At 58.6% G+C, this 24,688-nt stretch overlaps 1 protein-coding gene and 1 long non-coding RNA gene across 3 annotated transcripts in view; one reads left to right on the top strand and one right to left on the bottom strand.

Moving 5' to 3' along the window:
• Positions 1–23,140, top strand: part of SBK1 (SH3 domain binding kinase 1) — a 45,287-nt gene extending 22,147 nt beyond the window's left edge. For both annotated transcript variants that reach the window (XM_086692593.1, XM_086692592.1), the window contains exons 2-4: positions 16,669–16,901; positions 18,303–18,505; positions 19,397–23,140. In XM_086692593.1, the coding sequence (XP_086548719.1) occupies positions 16,676–16,901; positions 18,303–18,505; positions 19,397–20,236 (1,269 nt within the window). In that variant the 5' untranslated portion in view covers positions 16,669–16,675 and the 3' untranslated portion in view covers positions 20,237–23,140. The remainder of the gene's footprint in view (positions 1–16,668; positions 16,902–18,302; positions 18,506–19,396) is intronic.
• On the bottom strand, positions 18,596–20,940 carry LOC147573033 (uncharacterized). Its single transcript, XR_015245595.1, has 2 exons — positions 20,830–20,940; positions 18,596–19,003 (listed from the first exon to the last, which is right to left on the bottom strand). It is a non-coding gene; the product is annotated as an uncharacterized LOC147573033 (long non-coding RNA).
• Positions 23,141–24,688: the final 1,548 nt, after the last annotated feature.

Raw genomic sequence — 24,688 nt, 5'->3', positions numbered from 1 at the left:
GGTTGGATCATTGTGTCCTGGACAGCCAAGGGACCATTCTAGGTTTTTGCTTTAGCTTTCCAGGCTCTACAAAGCCGGGCCCAGCCTGGCTGTCAGTAAGGTCCCGAACCCCAGGCCCTGCAGCTCGTGGGAAGACGAGAGGCCCAGGGGATGTTGCACCCTGAAATTCTGGATCAGAGATCCTGGGAAGGGGCTGGACGGTGCTGAGGAAACACACTCTGGGCTGCTGGGGTTTCCCCCAGTCTCTTCTCTCTGAGCCCTCTGCAGGCAGGCAGTGATGCTGAGGAAGGCAGGACTTGATATACAGGGAGCCCCCCTGGGAGTTCCTTTGTTCATTTCTTCATTCAACAAACCTCTAGCTAGTGTCTGTGATGTGCCAGGCAACGGAGTCAAGGGTTTGTGTGTTTGTTTTTCCCCCACGACATCCTGATCCCCTTTTCCTGGTCTTTTCTGGTCGTAAGACCCTGGGGCTGCTCTCTTCGTTTGCCCAGACCACTCTCTGTTGGGCCAGTGGAGGTAGACCTGGTCAGGTCCAGCTGACCAGTTCTGACCCCACACCTGAAGCATCTGATCCTCATCCTGCTGCATTCTTGGGGGCCCTGAGCCTGGAGGCTGATCCCTCTTCTCCGCCGTTCCCAATACCAAGTGCCCCCACCCCACCTGCTGCTGGCATTGACCCAAGGGAGAGGATGTGACTAGCAGGAGAAGAGGTTGGGGTGCTTCGGGCCAGACCTCCGGCAGCCCCTCCTGCACATTCAGGGACAGTTGAGGCCAGACCCCCTCAGCCCAAGCTGTGGCGGGGCCAGCTGCTCTGAAGACCGGGTGACCTTGGGCAAGCGCGTGGCATCTCCCAGAGATAATGACAGAGAGTGAGCCACTCACTCGGCAGTATATAGATCACAGTTGGGCCACAAGGAGCACCCAGGTGTGTCTTCTCCCTCTCTGAAGGAGTTCATTTCCAATGGGTTCCCGGGGGCCCCGGGGCCTTATCATATGACCCACAGGCAAGGGAGTGGAGCCTGACGCTAAATTGCGGAGATTTGACTCACCGTGCCTAGGGAAAACCATCAAGAGGCCAGAGGGGACGGGGAGTAAGATCTCCCCTCCTCCCTAACCTGCAGTGGCTCCCCACTGAGTCTGGAATAAAGCACAGGACCAAGCCCTTTGTGTTGAGGCCCTAACCCGCCTCTCAAACATCAGCCCTCACTCCTCACTCACCTCTTACACTTCTGGCGTCCTCTGACTCCCTCCCGCCACTGGGGGGCTGTTCCCTCAACCTGAGAAGTCCTTTCATAGGCTGGCTCAGGAACAGCCTTCTGCCTCCACCTCCCCTTTTGATCTGACCTGGCCAGAGAGAGAGTGCAGAGCTGGGTTGGATTGGTTGATGCTTGGCGGCTTGGAGACAGTGGCACGTGTCTACATGTGCTGTGAGACCTTGTCTCCACACCTAGACCTTGAGCTCCAGGAGACGGAACCGGGTCTATCTTGTCCGGGTTGCAATGGCTGTGTTCATCCTAGAGCCCAGCCTGCTGTACAGCACCTGTTGGAAAATACAGCTTCTAGACACATTTTCTTGAGCCAATCAGTGTTTTTCTCATGTTTGCGTTTGTTACCAGTGTTAAAAAAAAAAAAAAAACATACAATTTCATATACAAATACTGATTTTTGGAGCCTCTTAAAGACTCCGATGGTGTGGCAACCCCAGGCCAGAGCTGAAGAGTCACCACCTTCTTTAGGGCAGTTGCCCTCCAGCTCACCCCAGGGCCTCAACTGGCCTGCTTACTCATTTATGTGACCTGCTACCCCCTCCTGTAGGCATCTGGCTTTGCCAGCCCAGGGGGAGGCCAGAAAATGTTTGCTCAGCAGGTGACCTTCATCTGTGTGTGTTTTGCACATGCGGGTGTTCCCTGCCTCCCTCGTGGTCAAGTTAGAACTTGCACAGAGCAATGTCCCTCCAGGGCTGAGTGGTGAAGTGAACTTGAATTCCTCTAGCCACAGCATCCCAGCCTGGCCCCACTTTTACCCTAGGCTCTGTCTTGTGACCGTTCATTGTGCTAGAAGGATTCACCCACCAAAAACTTGTTTTCAATTGTTCCAGGAGCAAAAGTCCAAGGCTCTAGGCCCAGCTACTGCCGAGGACTCTTGGGGGAGGACTGCTCTCTGGGCCTCAGTTTACCCAGGTGTCCAGAGGAATTGGACTAGAGGTTCTCTCTGCTATAAGCTCACTCCTTGCTCTAACTTTCTAGGACTGAGTCCAAGCTGCTTTAAGTTTTGGTCAGGCAGGAGAGATGGGGGCCTAGACGCAAGAGTCCCTCAAAATTATTGACATTCCCTAAACATTAATGAAGCCAATGGGTGTTGCCAAGTGGCGGGGCTAGGGGCTAGGGGCCAGCACTGGGCTCCAGCCACTGGGCATGGCCCTGGAAAGGAGTGTGCCGTCTTCCTAGATGAAGGTCTATAGAAACCCGAGGTCAAAGGAGATAGCAAAGCACCATGGTTACGATCACAGCCTCTGGACTCGGCCAGGGTTTCCCACATAGCTGCTGTGTGACCTTGAGTGAGTCACTTATCCTCTCTGAGCTTCAACTGACTTATGTGCAAAACAAGGATGATATCTCCCTCAAGGTCATCAGGGGGATTAAGTGAGCTAAAGCATGAAGAGAGGGCCTAGGACGAGATCTGGCATGTCAAAAGTCCTCAGTAACTATTGACTCTTATATTCAAAGGGGCATTGGTAAATGGGTGACTAAGCCTTGGTGATAATGCAGCCTTGGTTTTCCCGTAGCCAGTCTGGGGAGACCACAGGGCTTCTGCTATCCCCGAGAAAGGGGAAGGGAGTGTTTGAGAGCCAGTGGTGCCTGAGAGTATGAAGCATGGCCCTGCTACGAGTCCGAGTCCGGGCAGGATGGGGTGGGGTTCAAGACTGAGAGTCTATGAGGGCCTTTCCAGAACCTTACCCTGTGGCAAGGGGTGGGATCTAGGACTGCTTGACCATAGTTCTGTAGTTGAGGCCGTCTTCCTTCCCACCTCTGCTGTCTAGGTGAGGCACCTGCCGGGCCTTTGCTGACTGAGTTCCCAAGGCGTTCTGCCCCCGGCGATTGGGCATCAGGCCAGAGCCAGGACCAGCCTCTCCAACAGATCCTGAGTCTCACCCAAACCACCAACTCGCTCCCCTGCTCCCCTGAGCCCCCTTTCTGGTCTCAGGAAGCAGCAGCAGTGGGCCTGAAGGGTCCAGTTAGAGCCCTTACATAGTTTGGCTACAGTCTGGAGACAGGGCAGGTCCAGATTCCCAGCTCAGCCCCCACTTGGGGAGCCGTGGAATATCAGGGTTGGGAAGAAGCAGTGGAACATTTTTCAATGTCAAGTGCACCATGCTTTCTCATTTAGTGCTGAGAACAGCACCACATTAGCCCAGAGAGAGGATTTTGACTCCCCACCTCTATGAGCCACCAAATGTTTGGGTGAAACTGGCATCGAACTCCTTGGGTTCAAATCCCACCTGTACCGTGGGCCTAGCCATGTGACCTTGGACAAGACAGTTGTCCCATGCCTCAGTTCCTTCCGATGTAGTGTAGGGGTGAAAATAGCTCCAACCTCCTACCTCCTAGAGTTATGGGGAGGATTAGACGAACCTGTTACAAGTGAAGCGCTTTTAACAGTTAACAGTGCCTGCTCCTCAAGTGTTTGCTCTGTCACTTCTGCCACACCCTGCGGGGTATGCAAATGAGCTGGGCCAGGCCAGAGGAAGCTACAATGACCCCCCCCCCTGCTGTCCCTGTGACATTAGACAGAGAATGTTCCAACTGCCTCTGATCTTTGGGATGGCCCTGAGGGACAGGGGTGTGGGGACTGGACAAGACAGAGCCTTCTTCCGCCTCCTCCTGGTCAGGCCCCAGAGAGACTGCACACATCTCCACCCCAGACTAGCTCCCCTGGGTCTGTCGACTCCCCCATCACAGAAGGAAGGCTTCCCATTCTCTAGCGGGGGGCCCACTGCCCTGCAGAGAGATCTTCCCTTCCCAAGGGCTCAGGTTATCTGCCAGCCCTGATTCCCAAGTGTCTCCAGGAGGGGTGGCGAGGCCCCCAGTTAACATATTTTAGTGGAGAAGAGCACAACCTCTAGACCCTGCTGTGTGACTTTGGGCAAGGTGCTTAACCTCTCTGTGCCGCAGATCTCTCACCTACAAAAAGGGATGGTGGTAATGCGTGCCTTTTGGGGTCATGGGGAGGATGAAGCGAATGGATGTTGGTGACATGCTGTGAACGTGAGTCCCCACAAGCCCTGAGCAGAGAGGGAATGTTTGCCCCCACTTTTACAGGGGAAAAAGAAAATGGAAGCTCAGAGGTGAAGGTCTTTATTCACGCTTCCACATCTAGGATTCACGGAACATCCTGCCCACTTTGAGACCATTCGCACACAATTCACAGAGCAAGGCCAGCCAGAAGGAGCCGACAGGACCTAGCCTGGGCTCTGGCTGCAGTTCTGGGCATATCGCTCCGCTGTCCTGCTCCCACACCTCTGCTCACACGGGGCCATGGAGGCATCTGCAGTGCAGGCCCACGAAACTTTCCCAGAAGCTTTTAAGACTTCCCTCGCCCCTTCCTCCTCAGCCCCACGCCTGGGACAGTGGTGGAAGGCGGTGGGGGGCTCGACTCCAAGTCTCTTAAGTGGAAGCGAGGTCAGGTTCATAGCGTCTCTTTGGCCTCCCAGAGTCTGGCACGCAGGTCGGCTTCAGGAAGGGTTTGCTCAAGTCAGGTGTTCGGCGCGCATCTCACAGAGTGAAAGCCAGGTCCTTGCCGTGGCTCCCAAGACCCTGCACACGGCATCGTCACTCGTTGCTAGACGTGTGCCTCGCCCTTACCACTGCAGCCACGCTGGCCTCCCCACTGCTCCCCGAGCCCCTGCCGAGAAAGTGCTTTCGCCACAGTATCCGCATGCTTGTAGTCATGTCAGTGGGGCCTTTTCTCACCACCCAGTGTCTACAGTCTCATCCCTCGCCCTCAACATTCCCTCACCTCTCCCTGCCTTGCTTTCCCCTTTAGGCCCTCTGACCTACATCTCTTACCTACCCTTACGATTGTCTGCCTCCAAACTAGAACATAAGCTCCTTGAGGGCAGGGCTGTTCGTTTGGTTCATGAATGTATTCCAGATCCCAGAACATAGTAGATGCTCGACAACAAGTATTCATGGAGTGTTCTGGAGCCAGACAGACATCTCTGAGCCACTTCTTAGCTCTGTGACACAGGACACGTCACCTAATCTTTCATCCTCCGAGTCTCGGTTTTCCTGAGCTCTAAGGGACAAAATGGGAATACTAATAGCTTCTCCCAAGATTGTTGCGAGTTGTTTTTGTTTTTTTAATATTTTAAAGCTTATTTATTTATTTTGAGAGAGAGCACGAGTGGGGAAGGGCCAGAGAGAGAGAATCCTAGGCAGGCTGCACACCATCAGCGTGGAGCCTGCTGCGGGGCTCGAACTCACGAACCTGGAGATCATGCCCTGAGCTGAAACCAAAAGTCAGACACTTAACCAACTGAGCCATCCAGGCGCCCCTGTTGTGAGTTTTAAATGAGTCTTTACATACCTAAAGAACTTATACTTTAAGTGGCTCATGAATGTTAGCTGTTATTAATAATACTTTAACTTGTACCATATTATCCCCATTTTACTGATGAGGAAGCAGAAGCACAGAGAGAACAAGTGACTTACCCAGAGTTCCGTGACGAGAAATGGTGGTGGCCCTACCCAGGGGTGCCTGAATGTGTCTCCTGAGCTAGGCTACATCCTTGTTTCACCCCGTGTAGAGAGGCTCGGGGAAGAGCGGAGAGAGGCTCGGGGAAGAGCAGAGGGCGTAGCTAGGGAAGGGCTCGTCTCTTCAGGGGGCCTCTGCTCACCCTGCTGTCTCTCCGGTGGTCACCACCTCTCCACTGGTGGACACCCAGCCCGGGCCCCCGGGCCAGTCAGCCGGTGGCAGGCCACCTCCGTGCTCTCGGCCCTCCACTCCTGCTAACTCCCCGGGTGCTGGGCCGCCCGCCTCACCCAGGCAACAGGGCTCACCTCCCACACCCGCAGGGGCTGCCACAGGGACTGGGCCCTCAGGCAGGTGGGGAGGGGTGAGGCCCAGACTCCCCCCTCCCCCCAGGGTCCGGCCGGGAGGGCAAAAAGGAGCGGAGAGCCTGTTCCAGCTCTGGGCACCAGCTGCAGGCAGACAGCGTCACAGGCTATTAATAACCGCCAAGGATGTGCCCCAGGGAAGGGGCAGACTGCGCCAGCTGGGAGGGGAGGCTGAGGCCGAGCCTCGCAGCGAGGGGAACCCTAGGCTGCCCCTAGTGGGGAGGGCAGTGGCCAGAAGGCCGTTTCCAGTTTCGCCTGCTTCATCTTGTTGAAGTCCCAGCTCTTTCTCTCAGCCTCCTCACCTGGGAAATGGGGAAGCTGGGTCAGATGGCCTCCAAAGCCCCTTCTGGCTCAGGCGGGTTCAGGGGGTGAGATTTAGCAGAGCCCCCATTTCCAGCATAGAAAGCCGAGACAAAGTCAGAGTGTGGTCTTACCCAAGGTGGTGCAAGGTTGTGCCAAATCCACAACGGAACCACGGCCCCAGGCCCCTCTGTCCAGCCAGTGCCCGTTTAATTCTTACAGAGGTCCACCACGTTAGGTGGGCATTCACAGCCCCATTTTCTTGACGGGCAAACTGAGGCTTAGGAAAGTGGCGCCACCTGCCTCAGGTCACACAGCAAGAAGGGATGGAGCTGGAATTTGCACAAGGGGGAAGACAAGGAAGTGATTTGAGAATATTCTTCTCTTTCTCCTTTTGACCAGAATAGAATGTTTGCTAGAGTTTATATTTGTGTTGAAAGGCCAAGGGGAGGGAGAGGCCTTATCTGGAGTCTCTTGAGGGCTCCCTGGGGCTCTGACCCCCCCCCCCCCACACACACACACCGATGTCGTACATACAAGTGTGCATGGGGTGGCTGTGGACCTTTTCAGAGGAGAGGGTAGTGAACCTTCGGTGACCGATGAGGGGATAAGAACCACTAAATAGCTCATTTCATAGACTGGAAGACTGAAGAGAAGGGAAGGCAGGTGGCTGACCAGAGCTCCTTGGGGGCAGCAGCAGGGGCAAGTGCTTTTCCAAGCACCCCATAGGCCTCTTTCTGGGGCCAGCGGGACCAGGCTCTGGGTCTCCCCACTCTCTGGCAGCAGATAGGAGGACCCACGTGTGAACAGATTTCTTCAGTGGGGCAAACAAATGAGAGGATCAAGGACACCCTCTAGGGAAGGTGGTGAACAGACGAGAGCCAGACTATGGCACCTGCTGTGGGGACAGAGAGAGGGCTCTGCTCAGGGCGGGGTGTCAAGGAGGCTCCCGGGGGCCACCCCTCCTCTGGCCCCTCTCAGGGGATCCCCACCCTGGGCTGTTGAGCCTAGGTGGATGCACATGGCCTCCCCTTGCATTTTCCTTTGGCTTCGCCTCGACCACCAACTGAGCCTAGTTCCTTTTACTCCCTAGAACCAAGAGGACTGTGAAATCCTAGTGAAAAGTTTCATTCCTGCCCTGCCTCTGGTCACTCAGTTCGCACGCCTCTCCCCAGGGATGTATGCATTCATGCATTCATTCATTCACCAAATATCGATTAAGTGCCTGTGATGTGCAGGCACTGTGCTAGCTGCTGGGGGATCAGCAGTGAACAAAACCAGCCCAACAAAGTCCCTGCCCTCCTAGTGCTTAAGTTCTGGTGGGGAAGAGAGACGGCCACAATCGACAGAGCCAGTCAGTAAATTATATAACACGCTAGAGAGTGATACCCTCCCCTGGGGGCAGCTAGAGCAGGATTACTGGAGTGCAGTAGAGTAGCCCTGGTTGAGAAGCTGTCATCTGAGCAGAACTTGGAAGAACGGAGCCATCTAAGGGCAGAGAGAACAGCCCCCAGGCCGGGAGCTGGCGCATTTGGGGGAACAGCAGGGAGACCGGTGTGTGTGTGGAGCAGAGGGAGGGAGGAGACGGGTCAGAGGGGTACGTTGAGGCCCCTTGTAAGGACTTTGGAATGAAATGGGAGCTGATGGTGGGAACAACGCAACCTGAATAGGCTCTGCCAGACTCCCTGGCCGCTGGGTCAAGAATAGATTGCGGTAGGGGTGCCTGGGTGGCTCAGTCGATCGGGCGTCCAACTTCAGCTCAGGTCATGATCTCACGGTCCGTGAGTTCAAGCCCCGCGTCAGGCTCTGTGCTGACAGCTCGGGAGTCTGGAGCCTGCTTCGGATTCTGTGTCTCCCTCTCTCTCTGCCCCTCCCCTGCTCATGTTCTGTCTCTGTGTCTCAAAAATAAATAAAAACACTTAAAAGCTTAAAAAAAAAAAGAATAGATTGTGGTAGGTGGGGGGACCAGATAGGAGGTTACCGCAGTAGCTGAAGGAGGAGGTGGGAGTGAGTGCCAAGGGTGGTCAAGCACCTTTATTAATGTCTGATGTTGATTCCAGAGTTACTTTATGCAAATAACAAGCAAGTGAGAAACCTATTCGTATCCCCCCCACCACCCCACATTTCTGATACAGAAGCCCAGAGAGGGCAAAGGAGCTGGTGGCCGCTGCCCTGCTCCACCAAGAAGCAGCTCTCTCCTACACGGCTGGGGGAAGGCCAGTGGCACAGCCCTCTGGGGGAATCGAACATTCTACAGAAATTCCAAACGCACTCACCCTTTAACCTGGCAACCCATTTCTAGAATTGAGCCTACAGACACGTCGGCACACAGCAAAATGAGTTATGTGCAGGCTTCTCATTGTTTGTAGTAGCAAAAAAAAGTTGAACACAACCCATTAGGGGTCTGGTTAAATCAGCGGCAGTATACCCTTGCATCCTTTTCCAGCCCTGGAGGCCTGAGTTCCAGGTCTGCGGTGGTCCATCCACCCTGCCTGCTTCCCCAGCTCCCGCCTCTCCTAACCTTGCACTTAGCACTGGGCCCGCCTGGGTGCTGTCCTCACCTGTGGTGCTGAAGGCTAGGGCCAGAGAGAGGAGAGGAGAGGAGAGGAGAGGTGAGGAGCGGAGCGGGGGAACTTTAGTGTTCAGTCCTGGTCTCTGCAATTTACCGGCTGAGTGGCCTTAGGCAGGCTACTGACCCCCTCTGAGCCTCAGTGTCCCGATCTGTAAAATGGGGTTGCTGTGAAGATTGGATGACAGCAGCAATGCAAAGCATTGGCATACTGAGAATATGAGTGATAATCTGTACTATATCAATTTAGGGTCAATGAAACAGTGGTTAGGCTTTCGGACACTGGAGCGATAATGCCTGGATTTGAATCCCAGCTCTGCCATTGACCAGATGATCTTGATCAAGTAACATGACTGCTCTGGGCCTCAGTTTTCTCATCTGTAAGTTGGGGTGAAGTATAGTCCCTGTGTCGTAGGATGTTGGGAGGCTTAGACGAGTTAATTTTTGTGAGGCCCTTGGCACACAACAGGGATCCTTAGTGTTAGCAGTTATATCACTTTCCCCTGTGCCGCTATCACCATTATCCTCGTACCTCCCGCCACTCTGTCCACACCGGTGGCACTCCCAGCCACACCCATCTCTGCTGAGCTTGGGGCCCTGGCTGTTGGGGGGAGAGCGCACCTCACCCTGCACCTTGGCCTCTAGTGCCGCCCTGCCACTGACTTTCTGTGCGATTTTGAGCAAATCACTGTTCTTTTCTGGCCATCAGTCTCTGCATCGCTAAAACGGGGCCAATGCTACCTCACACAAGCCCCCGAGGAAATAACTGTGCCTTCAGGGTCACGTTCAGGAAAGCCAAGAGACACAAATTTACAACTTGCCCAACACGGAAAGCGTTACTCACCTGCCATTTGTCACACCCTGGCTAAGTGCTAGGAACACCAAGGTGACTAAAGCATGAGGCTTGCTTTCAAGGAGCTCTTGGGTTTCTTACTGGATTGTCAGCCCCCTTCAAAGCCCATTTGTGTGTCACCTCCTCCAGGAACCCACCCTGACCCCCACTGCCATGCCCTGCTTGGAAGTGCTGGAGTGCTGACGTTGGCTTTTCGGACTTCTGGTCACCTGACTCCTTACTTTATCTGCCTTCCTGAAGTGTAGGTTCACACCTTCTACCTGATGCTTCACTCTATCTAACCTACTCGCCCCGTGCCAGCACCCTACACAGTGTCCGGGCCCGAGCAGGTATACTTATCTGGAATCTTAAGGTTGCAAGTTACGTAAACTCAACTCAAAGTGGCTCAAGCCAGAAAGGAAATGTATCGATGCATGAAACAAACGGTCAGGAGTATAATTGCCTTTAGTCATGCCTGGATCCAGGTGCCTCGAGTCATCAGAAACCTCTCCACCTTACAGCTCTGCTTTTCTTCTCTGTTGCTTCATTCTCAGGCAGGTGCTCCCCGCATGGTGGCAAAGCTGGCCCCCCAGCAGCTCCAGACCTGGGTCTTCCAGCTTTGCATCCCAGGGATCAGGAGGCATCCCTTTCCTGACAGCTGCAGCCAGAGTCCTAGGGCTAGATCCCAGTGGGCCACCTTTGGTCACAGGTTCATCTGTGAACCGGTCACATGACCTGGCAGGTGGGATGGATGTGCTGGCCAGCTAGGCCCAGGTCAGGCCTGCCCCTAAGCCAAGATGGAGACCACCTTACTGAACCACGTGGCCTGAGAGAGGGGCCATTCCCTGAAGAAAGGGAAATTCATGCTGAGCAGGAAAAAAGCACCACAGGCCGACTTAAGAAGCCACTGAAAATTCCTAAGCAAGACAAGGAGTGGGTCTGATGTGGTCTTAAGACACGGACAAGGAGGCCTCAGAGGCAGAAGCCTGGAGGCAGAAAAGGGGGCCAGGGGGTATCGGGAGCTGGCTCGGCATGGAGGCTTGGGGAATGAGCCTCCACCCCCTCGCTTTACAAAGAAGCAGAGTGAAGCAGGCTCCCTGTCCCCACTCAGTACCTGAAATAATGCCTTATGGCTGCTTGTTTCACACAGCTTTTAATAAGACGAACTCAAGGAGGTGACCCACCCAGCAACAATCGTCTGCGGATGGAATCCTTCTAGGCCAGAGCTTTGTTAAGGATACTCTTGGGGTTTGCCTGTACTATGGGGACAGAGAATCTTAGACACCCCCCCCCCCCCCCGCCGAGTGAGAGTAAGAAAGGCCTGGCTGATATCACTTGATCCAACCTCACCTCCCGCCCCCAACTCCCCACTCTCTGCTTCTCTCCCCCAGTGATGGAGAACACATGTCCTCCCTGTTGGGACTGTAACAACGGTCTCATTTTAGGTTGCTGTTTGCTTGGGTTTACCTTCAGGAGCCTCAGAGGACGCGGTGCATGAGAGCACGGGACCTGAAGCCTGACGCCTGAGTTCAAATCCGAATTAGTTAGCCCACCAGTGTATCAGTAGTCCTTTCTGTAAAATGGGGTAATGATAGGGGAACCTGCTGCCCAGGCTTGTAACTGTTAAATGATTGAATCCATCGTGGTTAGCACAGCACCCGACATATGGAAACACTCAATAAACATTTGCCAGTATTGTTATCCTCCCAGGAGACAGGGTACGCGCAGGCCCCCCTCTCTTTTGAGACTGGCCATCCTCCAGGCAAGTGGACAAACCGAGGTTCAAATCATACCTTTTTGGCCTCCTTGCTACATAATCCTTGGATTAGAGTAGTGCTAGCCGCTGTAACAAGCAAGCCCCTGTATCTCAGCAGCCTAACACAATAGCCGTTCACTCCTGGCTCCCATAAAATGCAGAGTGGGTAATCCTCTTGGCCAGAAGACCTACAGCCAGGCACCCAGGCTCCTCCTTCCTATCTTGTAGCTCCACTGTCTTTTAGGACCGATGAGAGAATGGAGGAACTCCTCCCAGTCCTAAAAGACAGTCACATCTATCATCGCTGCTCGCGTTCCATTGGGGAAAACTGGTCACATGGCCACATCCTGATGCAAGGCAGGCAGGAAATGCAGTACCCTGCCGACAGCCACCCTCCAGCAGCAGCTCTGTATTATAAAAGAGGGAACACAAAGTTTTGGTGGACAGTGGCTGTCTTTTCCAGAACCATAGTAAATCACCAACCTCCTAGGTTCTTCATCTATAACACAGAAAGCAGCGCTTGATTGCGGCAACGGACGTTTGCTAAAATCACTGAATCGTACGCCTACTGCCGGTAAATTTTGTGGTGTGTACTAATATAGCTGTGTTTTTAAGAAAAAAAAAAAAAAACAGAGGGAGCATCTTGCCCTTCTTCTCAGGGTTCTTATGAGGACTCAGTAAGTGACATTTTGCCAAGCTGGCACTGTGTGTGTGCATGTGGTGGGGGAGGGTAGGGAAGGCAGGCTCCAAAGGAGCTCTGAGTTGGGTTGTGCATTGGGTATGGTTTTCGTAAGAGAGGCACCCAGCTCAAGCCACCTGCCAACAGGAAGTTGTAGGCGGTTCGGTCTTGTTTCTTGCTTGGGAAGCCCTCCCGGCGTGTGGCAGAAGACCCAGCCCCCAGGGCCAGAGCCACAACTGCTGCCGGGAAGGCTGGGTGACACCCACCTGCCTTCAGCCACACAGACCGGAAACCAAGGGCCTCCCTCGGGGCCAGCGAGGACACACACACACACACACACACACACACACACACTTGAGGTGCAAGCCACGTGAGGTCCCCCGGCATGGCACAGTCGGCTGAAGTGTGGATAGTAGGGCCGGCTACATGGGAGGAACAGGGGGCCAGCCAGGGGCCTCCACTGCCCGCTGCTGGAAAGTTCACAGCCACCGAGTCCACAGCCGCTCCTTCAAGCGGAGGCAATGGTGATGAAGGCAAAATAGTTTCAGGTCAAGTTCCCACCGATGCCAGGTGTATGTGCCCTCGACCACTCGGGGAGGCGGATGTGTCTTAGTTTACTCTCTGGCCTGGAGTCCCCGCCTGAAGAAAGTTGCTGGTCTACCTACTGTTGTGAGTTAATACCCGTGAAGCGCCTGGACAGTGCCTGCCACTCGGTCACCTCCCAGCAGGAGCTGAGCGAATGCATGGGCGTCTTCGGCTCAGGCTTTGCTCTCTCCTGGGCCTCGGTTTCCCCACTTGGATACCAAGGCATCCGGATGAGATGTTCTACCATTCTGACTTGGGAAAACAGTGGTTCAGAGCACCGGCTTTGGAGCCAGTCCCAACGCGAGCTGCATGACCTTGGACGAGTTATTCAGGCTCTCTGTGCCTCGTTCTCCTCAGCCCTAAAATGGGGGTGATGATGACACCTACCCGTTGAATTGGGAAGATAAGATGAGCTCATCCTGAGTCCAGGGCCCGGCAGGTAGTAAGCCCCATTTCAGCGTTAGTTCCTTGCTATTGCCATTGTTGTTATTTTCCCCAGACAAGTGACTCGCTCAAGGTCACCCACCTAAAAAGTGGCGCAGGGCAGGATCAAGGGCAAGCCTGCTGAGCCCCAAGGCCCATGCTGTTTCTTTCGCTCCCCACTGTGCCTCTTAAGTCACATGCATCGTAACTGGGTCAGAGGCAGTGTGTACCTGGGGCTATGACGCAGCGATGGGGAGGGCTGTGTGGATTAATTCCTTGTCGCCTGCTGACGTCTGGCAGGGAACAGGCCTGAAGGGAGAGGGAGGTTGTGAAGGAGGGAGGGGCCAGTAGTGGGGACCCCCAAAACTGGGCCCTAGGAACTAAGAAAGGTTGGGAGAAAGTAGCCACTACCCCCAGAGAGCTCTTGGCCTGTTGATGGGGACAGACAGGGGACGGAGTGGAGACCACCCCAAGATCTTCAACAGGAACCCTCAGAGAGAGCCACACAGACCCTATGTGAATCCTGGGACTCAGCAGAGGCAGGACCCGGCACTCGGGGCAGCAGAGAAGCCTTCCTGGAAGAGTGGGGCCTGAGGATAAAGAGAAGATTGGCTGTGGGGCAGGGGGAGATCAAGGCGGGCAGCGGGACTGGCAGAGGAGACTTGAGAGAGGCACTGAAGCCACAGAGACGCAGTGCAGGGTGGTGGTCACAGCAAGGGCTAAACCGGAGTGCAGGGGGCAAATGTGGGACCCAGACCCACCCCACTGTGGCTGCACCCCCGACCCAGACAGCTGCCTGCGCGGTGCAACTCGGCGGCCAAAGCAGCAGGGATGAGCCATGTACCCCACAGCCCCCGGGCGAGGGAGGAGGGGACAGGGGGAGAAAGAGCTTCTAGCAACTTGCAGCTGCCAGTCGGTCAACCTCCCAGAGGACGTAGAAACAGCCCCAAAGGACTGGCAGGGCCAAAGCCCAAAGCGGGAGCGTTGCACACGGGTGCGTATATGTGCCTGCACGCCCGTGGCCTTGCCCAGTGCAGCAGCCCTCGGGGAGTCCACAATCATCAAGAGAAGTAGGTCAGCAGAGCAGCCCAGCGTCTCACTGGCCGGCCGGGGGAAGAGTTCAAGGCAAAGAGGGTGTGCACTCATCGGACCCCCTGGGGGCCTGGGGACGCTCACCCAGAGACAGACTTACCTCTCCCTGCTGCCTCAAAGCGGATCGCCTGGGTTTCCTCACTCGGAATTCTCCCCACGGGGAGGTGGGGGGCAGGGAGGGATATTTGGCAGAGGTTGGGACCAGTGACCCTCTCTAGCCCCGAAGGCAAGGAAAGACGACCACGGGGAGATGCCGCCCACTTTAGCCTAGTCAGCGGCTACAGTAACAGGGTGCCGTCTGGCTGGAGCTGGGACCACACAGAGACCGGGTGACAGGTGCCACGGCCCAGTCGGGTTCAGCACAAGGAGCTTGGCAGAGGTAGGGGCAGCAGGACCCTGTGTCCGTGGGCCTGGCGCCATCCCTCCCCCGTGGGGGTCTATGAAATGGGCTAATCCAGGCTGCAGACTGAGGGCATTCGTGTGGCGTTTCAGACAGACTCCTGGCATCCGTTCAGACCAAAGGAATTAGGGAAGGAAGGGCAGTGCCTACAGCGGGGGAAGCTTCTATGGAGTAGGGCTTGCTCATGAATGGAGGGGAAGGGGGCTGAGTGGGGGAGCAGGATCCTGAGGAAGCAGAGGGGGCAGGAGCCAAATCGGAGGAGGGGCGGAGGGCTCCCTGCTCCCCCAGCCAGCCGGAGGACGTGGGAGGCCAGGAAGTTCCCTCCTGATGTTCCTCCTCTCCGTGTGAAGTGGGAGGCTGGGTCGTGCCAAGAGGGAAGGGGAAGGCAGAGGAGGAGAAGAGGGTTTGGGCCTGGAAGGGGAGCGGCTGGGCCGGGGTGAGGATGCGGGGCTCCCGAGAGCAGCCTGTGGCCGGCTCAGCCGGAGGGGACGCACGACGCACGACACCACTCCGGGGCACTTACAGAGCCCTTACGTGTGCCAGGCACCAAGCGCTCCACGGCTGAGCAGCCCGTAGAGAAAAGGCACCAATACGTCCTTTTTCTAGATGGAAAATTGAGGCATGGGAGGCTGAAGTAACTTGCCCAAGGCCATCCAGCTAGCAGGTGACAGAGCTGGATTCAAAGCCGGGTGGCTAGCTCCAGGTCGGCTATCCAAGACCCCTGGGCTGTCTTGCAGGGGTGGGGGCTGGGGGAAGTATGGGGTGAGTCACCTGGGATGGGAGGTAGGAGGGAGTAAGGGGAGGTGCGCCAGGAGGCAGGCTCCCGGGGCTCAGCTTATGGAGGATTCGGTGCCGGCCTCTCCTGCGGGTACACGCACAGACACGTGCGCACCTGCTCCTGGAAGCTTCGCTCCCAGCACCCCCACCGCCAACTTGACAGACAAGAAATGCAGGCCCCAGGTGGGCGTTCACTCTCACCCGCCCCCCCCCTCACCGGACTCTCCCCGAATCAGCTCCCTGCCCCCCCAACACCGTCTGGGGACAAACTCGGTGCCTCTGACGGGTGGGTACAGCTTGTGCGGATACCGAAGGGGTCAGTCAGGCTGTGAATGTGGAGGGTGAGGCAGGGGAGGGTTGGGTCTCTGTGGGCCTGGGCTCTGCCTTGGGTCTGGGGTGGAGCGGGTGTGGGAGGGAGGTGGGGCCCGGGACACCACCTGTAGCCGCGTATACCTGAGCAGGGTTGTGTTGTCTGGGGGAGGGGGAGGGGCGTAAGGCTGTTGGGGGAGCGGGGGACATCTGCACCACCCCGCCAGAGTTCTGTCTGCGCCTGCTTGGCTGAGGAATTTGCTACCGTGACCCCTGCCCTGAGACAGCACCTTCCCCACCCCTTGCCTTACATTCTCAAAAGCCCCTAACACCTTGTAGCATAATGTGTAATTCACGCGTTCACTATGTTTATCGCCCATCTCCTCCCCAAAACCTAAGTCCCTCGAGGGTGGGATTCTTACCTGTTGGTTTAGTGATGCGGGCCCAGGGCTCTGAGCAGCAGGCCCCTGGCGAACAGCAGGTGGTGATCAGTATTTGCCGACAGGAGCGGCCGTGTGAACTTGGTACACGGAGTGTCTTTGTGTGACGTAAACACGTGTGCCTTGTCTGAGGCTGTGTCCGGATGACAGCCTGGGACAGACGGGCCAGTGGTACCCGAGTGGGGACTGCGGGGGCAGGGACCGTGTCTCCAGGGAGTGTGGCTCAGGCCTGGCCCTGAAGCCTTGGGGAAAGGGGATAGATGCTCGTCGCCCCCGTGTGGTCATCTTGAGCCTGGCATCCGGGGACCCGAGGTACCGGGGAAGGAGCGGGTGGCTGGGCCAGGGGGCCCTGGCTTGATGTGACATTTGGTGCCGCGCCCCCCACAACAGGGAGAAGATGAGCGTGGGCTGCCCGGAGCCCGAGCCACCCCGCTCCCTGCCCTGCTGTGGGCCGGGGACCGCCCCTGGGCTGGGGGCAGGCGTGCCGCTCCTCACTGAAGATATGCAGGCACTGACCCTCCGCACGCTGGCCGCTAGCGATGTCACCAAGCACTACGAACTCGTCCGGGAGCTGGGCAAGGGCACCTATGGGAAGGTCGACCTGGTGGCCTACAAGGGCACGGGTGAGCATCTGCCGGCGGCGGGTGTGAAGGCTGGGGGGCGGGGGCGGGGGGGCTTGCCTGGGGCTCGTGGGTGTTCGCTTCCGGAGCCGAGGGGTCAGCAGGCAGACAGAGCTCGTGGTCCAGGTGGAGAGATGTAGCCTGAGCGGCCCAGGGAGACCTGAGACGGGGCCCGGGGCCAAGACTGGAGGGTGGGCTGCTTTGGGGCCAAGGGCATGACCCCGGGACATCGGGAGCTCAGGAGAGAAGTCAGGGCTGGCAGTGGTGTTTGCGGAATCACTGGCCCATGGGGGGTAGTTGACCCCAGCGGAGTGGACAGAGCCCAAGGGTGCGTCCTTGGAAACGGCGCCATGCTTCAGGAGGGGTGGGAGATGTCCCTGGGAGGTCACTATGGCCATCTCCATTTCTCAGATGAAGACACAGAGACCCAGAGACCCATCGCTCAGCTAAGTTCATGCAGCTGTAGAGGCTGTGAGCCAGGGCAAGACCCCAGAAGTCAGCTCCAGAATCTTCTCACTTCCCCGCGAGCATGATGCCTTCCCCACAGCACAGCCTCACAGCGGTGCCCATGCAGCCAGTCAGGGACAGGGACTTCGTGAGCTCTCACAGCTGCACACACCTGGGGCGGGGAGCGGGGGCTCTGTGCCCACTGACAGCGGCGGGAGGAACACTGGACATGGGGTTGCCTGACCTTTGCCACTTGCTCTCTGTGTGACCTTGGGCAAGTGACTTAACCTCTCTGTGCGTAGGTTTCCTCCTCTGTTAAAAATAGGATAGCATTAGGGCTGGCCCACCTCCCAGGGTCATTATGAGGCGCGGGCTGTGAGTGCAAAGTGAAGAGAGGGCCCTGTGACAGGTAAGGGCCCTGTGGACACATGTGCGTCACACGGCTTAGCACCCTCAGTGGGTACAGATGGCTGCCCAAGTGCAGAGTCAGGGACCTATGCCTTGCAGACCCTCACCTCTCAGTGTCTAATTCCTCCTTAGCCACATAACAAACATGTGTTGAGCACCTACTGTGTGCCACACTGTTGTAGGCACTGGAGATACAGCAACAAGCGAGACAGATTCCCGCGCTCAGGGGGCTACGTTCTAGCGTGGGGGGAGACCGAGACGTGAAGGAGGATCCTGTACGTCAGGAAGGAGAGGGGAGAGTGGAGGAAGCAGCAGGCCATCCTCACCGAGGCCGGCAGGCTGGGGCAGGAGACCCGGCCTGACCCCCGACTCGCTGCCTGGCCTTTGGCCAGTCCTTTCCCCTCCCCGGGTCTCAGTTTGCTACCAGTAAGAGGAGGACAGACACATGCTGCCCCGTGGCGGGGACGGGCTGTGCGGGCAGGCCTGGGAACGTCATGCGCCGGAGCGCAGGGACAGGAGCCTTCACCACTGTGGCTCCTGCCCCGTCAGGCACGAAAATGGCGCTGAAGTTTGTGAACAAGAACAAGACCAAGCTGAAGAACTTCCTGCGGGAGGTGAGCATCACCAGCAGCCTCTCCTCCAGCCCCTTCATCATCAAGGTCTTTGACGTGGTTTTTGAGACCGAGGACTGCTACGTCTTCGCCCAAGAGTACGCACCTGCCGGGGACCTGTTCGACATCATTCCTCCTCAGGTACTGGGTGTGGCGGCCCAGGGAGAGGGGAGATGTCTTCCCACCCCCGCAGGGGGAGAGTAGGAGGGGGGCGGGGGGCAGTCAGACCACTTATTTAGCCAACAAGCATTTACTGAGCCCCTTCTGTATGTCAGCCACCGGAGGGCCGGGGATACACTAGGAATAAAGGCTTGCGCGCCTCCTCGTGGGGAACAGACACTGCGAAATAAGCCAGATGACAGACAGCCAGGCTCTGGGAAGGCAGCGGCCAGGGGCCTGGGATGAAGTCCAACACCACCCTCCTCGGCAGCCTTGTCTGAGGCTGCGTAGGAACAGTGGGGGCACGAGGGGGGAGAGGAGGCCGCGGGGCCACCAGAGGCTTCCCAGAGGAGGTGCCCTGGAGTGGGAGGGAGTGCGCAGAAAATCCCAGGCTCCCGACTCTGCGTCTGGTGGTGCCAGGTATGAATCTGCTCCGGCGCTCGGGGGGTGAGTGGCAAGGCCTCTCAGAGCCTTATGTCCCTATAAGGGAAGTGGGCGTAACAGCAGCTGTGAGGGGTGAGACAGCGCTGGACGGGCACCCGGCCCACCGTGGGCGCTCAGGCCCGGGTCTGTGGCTGCAGTGGGGGGGGGGGGGGGGGCGGTGCGGGATGAGAATGACTGGGCCAGAGAGAGAGGAGGAGGTGCCCCGGTGAGGTGGGGGAGGGGAGAGGCATGGCCCAGGCGGCAGCCCGGGGAATGCGACCGGGGAATGCGACCAGGAGCTCGGGGCGAGGCCGGCGGGGCCTGGCAGGGGGCGGGCGGCCGTGGGGACTGGTCGGCGGGAGGGGCCTGGCAGGGCCCGGCGGGGTGGCCGTCCCTGAGCGCGGCTCCCCCCACCCCACCCCACCCCCACCCCCACCCCCGGCCCGCCAGGTGGGACTCCCCGAGGACACGGTGAAGCGCTGCGTGCAGCAGCTGGGGCTGGCGCTGGACTTCATGCACGGGCGGCAGCTGGTGCACCGCGACATCAAGCCCGAGAACGTGCTGCTGTTCGACCGCGAGTGCCGCCGCGTGAAGCTGGCCGACTTCGGCATGACGCGCCGCGTGGGCTGCCGCGTGAAGCGGGTCAGCGGCACCATCCCGTACACGGCGCCCGAGGTGTGCCAGGCGGGCCGCGCCGACGGCTTCGCGGTGGACACGGGCGTGGACGTGTGGGCCTTCGGCGTGCTCATCTTCTGCGTGCTCACCGGCAACTTCCCGTGGGAGGCGGCGTCGGGCGCGGACGCCTTCTTCGAGGAGTTCGTGCGCTGGCAGCGGGGCCGCCTGCCCGGGCTGCCGTCGCAGTGGCGCCGCTTCACCGAGCCCGCGCTGCGCATGTTCCAGCGCCTGCTGGCCCTGGAGCCCGAGCGCCGCGGGCCGGCCAAGGAGGTCTTCCGCTTCCTCAAGCACGAGCTCACGTCCGAGCTGCGGCGCCGGCCCTCGCACCGCGCGCGCAAGCCCGCCGGGGACCGCCCGCCCGCCGCCGGGCCGCTGCGCCTCGAGGCGCCCGGGCCGCTCAAGCGGACGGTGCTGACCGAGAGCGGCAGCGGCTCCCGGCCCGCGCCCCCCGCCGTCGGGCCCGCGCCCGTGCCCGTGCCCGTGCCCGTGCCGGTGCCCGTGCCCGTGCCCGAGGCCGGCCTGGCGCCCCCGGGGCCCCCCGGCAGGACCGACGGCCGCCCGGACAAGAGCAAAGGGCAGGTGGTGCTGGCCACGGCCATCGAGATCTGCGTCTGAGCCGCCCCCGCCGCCCTCGGGCCGGGGCGCCGCGCTCGCACCGGGCCGGGCCGCCGGGAGCCGCCCCGGGCCCGCGCCAAAACGGGGGGCTTGGCGGCGGCCGCGGCAAATCCGACCAGCCCCCGCGGCGGCAGGAGGGAGTAGCGGTAGGCTAGGCGGGACGGCGGGCCCAGGCGCCGGGTCCGCGGCGGGCCGCCGAGATAGCCACCGAAAGACCTCTCGCCCCGCCTGTGGGGCAGGGACTTGGCCCACAGGAGCCGAGCCCCACAGACCCGAGGATTCAGAGGCGCCCCTCCCCCGTCCCCCGACACCAGGAGCAAGGGAGCTTGCGGGCAGACTCCCCCACACCGCCCCGAACCCTGGAACCCCGCCTAGTTGCTCCTGGCCCTTTGCACCCCCTGGCAGATCGTCCCGCAGTCCCACCCCTGGCCCTGCCCTCCTGGCCACCCTACCCTGCGCCACCACGCCCCCGGGCACATAAGGGGACTGAAGTGTTGGGGCAGAGAAGGGGAGTAGGGCCCCCGGACACTGGCTGCGGGCGGGGTGGGGGGCGGGGGGGGAGGCGATGAGCTGAGGGCAGGGGCGTTGCTCACCTGCGTCCTGCCCCTTTCCCGGGAGGCTGGAGGGAAGAGGCCAAAAGCCCTCGGCAAAATGTAGCAAATGTCTGGATGCTGCAAAAGTGTGTGTGTACAGGCACGGACCCGAAGAATCTAGTGACTCCCACACAACCCGTTCCCCGGATGAGGACACTGAGCACAGGAGGAGGGCAACTGGCCTGGAGCCGCACAGCCCCTGAGAGGTGGCGCTCTCGAGGCCCTCCCCCTCCTCCCCAGCGAGCGTCCCACTCCCTCGTGACTGACGGGCTGCCGGGGCGGGGCCTCAGCTGCCCTCCTCCCCCCGCCCCCCACCGCATCCCTAAGGCGAAGGGAGTGAGCGCCGAGCCTAGGGCCGGCCCAGCTCCCCCTGCTGGCCGCACCCGCCCGGGCCCGGGAACCCCAGATCCTAGGTCCTGGCTCCCCGAGCCCAGACCCGGTGGCCTGGGCTGCTGGCAGGCGGCGAGGTGATTCGTGCCAGGAATACCCCCGGGTTTCTGCCGGAGACCAGCATGTCAGCCTGGGGTTGCCCCCATCCCCGCGTCCCCCAGGTTCCCGGTCCTGGAGTATGCCGCTGTGGGCCTGAGAATGGGGGTCCGTGGAAACAGGAGGGGGGTGAGTGTGTGTGAGTAGGCGTGCGTGCGGTGTGTGAGTAGAGTGGACGTGTACGCGTGCAGTCCTGTGTGTTCGGTGATTGCATCCAGACGCCTCTGGAGACCACTCTGCCCCAGGACCCTCCCCAGGCAGCTGCCAGAGGGCGTCCAGGCCTGTGCTTCACCCGCCCCTCAGGGAATCTGGCAGGGAGGCACCTGCGGGCTGGTTCCAGCCCCCAGGCAGCAAAACAGGCCCCCCAGCTCACCCAGTGTTCCCCCATGACCCCTGCCATCTCTGGAGGCCTGGGACCCCGCAATAACCTCTACAGGGGTGAGGCTGCTCCTTCTGCCTGACCGTGTCCCGTCCACCAGCCCGGGCCGCACCTGCCAGGGTCCCACTGGGGTTCTAGGCCATCTGAGGGGGCTCTCTGATGAGCCGGGCTGGCCAGGGAGGGCCTGACCACCCTCTGGCCTGGAGCCCCCACCTCTCCACTCATCCCTCATTCCCATCGCGCAAAAGGGCTATAGGTCCCCCTGCCCTGCCTGGGTCCAGTTTACAAACTGCGGTTGCCCCAGGGCCTGGCCCCGCTCTCCTCGGTGCGCCCGCCCTCCTCGAGACCCATCTCTCCAGTGGGCACTGGGGCCCTCCACACGCCAGGTAAGTAGCAAACCCTCCTCCCACCACGGGCCAAGTTTCAGAGAAGGCCCCCTGTCACTGCCCCTGGCCCACCTGGAGCCCATCCGGGCCACCTCTCTCTCCCAGCCGCGACTTCTCCTTTTGCCTTAGGCCTCTCAACACCCCGTCTCTCCTGCAATAACAAGGAAGCAAGATTCCAAGTAGATGTCCCTCGCCGTGTGCCCTCTCTCTCTCTCTCTCTCTCTTTCTCTGTTAAGACCCTCTTTGGGAGTTTCTCCCTCGTCGTAGTATCTAGAATGTTAGACTCGGGAAGGGGACCGTAGTTATGTAGCCCAGCCCCTGTTTGCGGAGGCACAGAGAGGGGCAGCGATGGCCCCACGCAGGAGCAGGGCCGAAGAAGCCCGGCCTGCTCCGTGGCCGCCGGGGCCCTGTGCTGCCACCTGCTAGTTGGGTTGGGACCCCTCGCCCCTTAGGAGAGGCGTTGGTCACAGATGTTTACCTCAGTTTATGTCACTGTCGAAGAAACAAATAGCAAAAAATTAATAACACCGTAGACACGCAGACTTAGAAGACGAAAAACACACAAAAGATCTTCCCCTGGCAATTCTTCTGTGAAGGTGTGTGTGTGTGTGTATGTGTGTGTGTGAGCGTGTCCGTCCCATCCCGGGCAGGCTGGGTCATCCCCGGTCTCTGTCATAGCCCCTGTGCCTCCATACTGCCCCTGTCCTTCGGTGCTTCCCAGAGGCCCCTCTGAGCTGGCCTGTGGGGTGTGGGGAGCCCCCTGGGCAGGAGGCGGGGCCGCAGGTTAGCTAGAGCCCCACTGAGCAGAGCCCCACGGCTGCCACTGCTCCCTGAGCCCGTGCTGTGGCCGGTGGGACAGTCCTGGTGGCTAGCATCAACATCCAAGCCTGGCTCAGGGCCTGGGCGGAATCCCAGCCCTCCTGTCTTGCCACCCCCCCCCCCCCACCATGTGTTTGTAAATATTCTGGCATCCTTTGGCCCTGAGAAGGTTTTTAAATGTGTTATTTACTTCTCTAATCATGACAATTGCTATAAAATAAACAAAAGCCTAGAAAAATTACCACTGGGTGGCTGTCTTGTCTCAGAAACGGACGGAGTAGGGAGAGGGCACACAGAATTACTCTTGAACTGCAAACTCGACAGATGTTCTGAGTGGGGGAAGGGGTGTCTGCAGAGTCTGAGGGCAACTACTTCAGGCCTCCTGGGGCCTCTCAGGCCTGGAGCAGGTCCGGGCCAGGGCTTGAAGGCGACGGGAACAGGGACCGGGTTCTGGGAGGGAAGGGGCAGTGAGTTGTCCCCGGCCTGGCATCCGCCTTCAGCTCGGAGCCCTTCAGACTGGGCAGAAAATAGAAGCGAAAGCCCAGAGGAACAGAGCAGGCTGCTTTCACCCAGCCACCACCCAGCAAATATTTACCGAGCACCTTCTGTGTCCCGGGCTTCCTCCTAGGAACCCGGGATACAGCAGTGAGCAGGACAGATGGCGTCCTTGTCCTCAGGCGGCCAGCGATGGAGTCGTGGAGACAGACATGACCCACATAGAAGGCTGGGTGCTGGGCAAGTACGTAACTGAGAAGCTCATCAAGTTTGGGGGTGTCGGGAGCCCACTGAAGACGGAAACCAGAGCGTTCAGAGTTCTCTGGGCAGTGGGGCACGGCCGGGTAGTCCTTAGGGTGGCCTCCGAAGTCCCACCCCATCCCCTCTCCCCTCCCCTGTGCTGCCTCCCAGCCACACTGGCTCTTGGGACGGCCCAGCATGCTCTCCCCTCAGGGCCTGTACCTGAGTAGATTTGGGGACTCTCCCAAATCTCCCCCCAGAGTCCCCTCCCTCCCTTCCTTCAGGTCCCTGCTCAAATATCAAGGGATCAGAGGAAACCGCTTGGGCCAGGAGCCCCTTACCCTGCTCATGACACGCTGAGTACCCACCACGGCTCACGATAGCGTGTTCTCTGCCCACTAGAACGGAAGTTCCACAAGAACGGCGTCAGTGTTTGGCAAACTGCTATCCCTTCTCCACCTCCGATGCCTAGCGGCACAGGACAGACACTCCCCAGCGATCCGTCAGCTTCATGAATGAATGCCCAATACTGTTTTAGGGGCCGAGGATCCAGCAATGAATAAGACCAACGATCCCTATGCCCTGAAGCTTACTTGCTGAAGAGGAAACTAGACATCCACTAGATTATGTAATTATCCATGTAAAAAAAATAGAGAGGAAAAACCGTAAGAAAAGAGAAAAACAAATCTACTCCGACTAGATCACAGGGGTAAGGGCTCATACCCAAGAATTTTAGCTAGGATATGTTAAAGAAAACCCTGCCGTTTCAAAACATCTGCCGCTTCCCTGCAATGATAAGGGTGGATACCTAGGGGCTTAACAGAACACTTTAAAATGGATTAAGGGGTGGAGGGGAAGTCTACAAATGCCACCAGTGGCCCTGTTTCCCCGCTCGGTGGGTGTACGAATATCACCTTCTAACTGCCCTAGTGTCAGAGAAGTGCCGGGACTTACCACTAGGGGGCCTCGGTTTTCTGCCGCTGTTGCTTCGTCCTGCTGCTTAGCATCACTGATGAACCCCTGTGTCAAGGCCACAGGGGCTTGGCCAGAAAGG

The sequence above is a fragment of the Puma concolor genome, chromosome E3 (genome assembly GCF_028749965.1).
Source record: "Puma concolor isolate L17-30 chromosome E3, mPumCon1.1.hap2, whole genome shotgun sequence".
Classification (NCBI taxonomy): Eukaryota; Metazoa; Chordata; class Mammalia; order Carnivora; family Felidae; genus Puma; species Puma concolor.
This window is presented reverse-complemented; position numbering and strand designations above follow the sequence as displayed.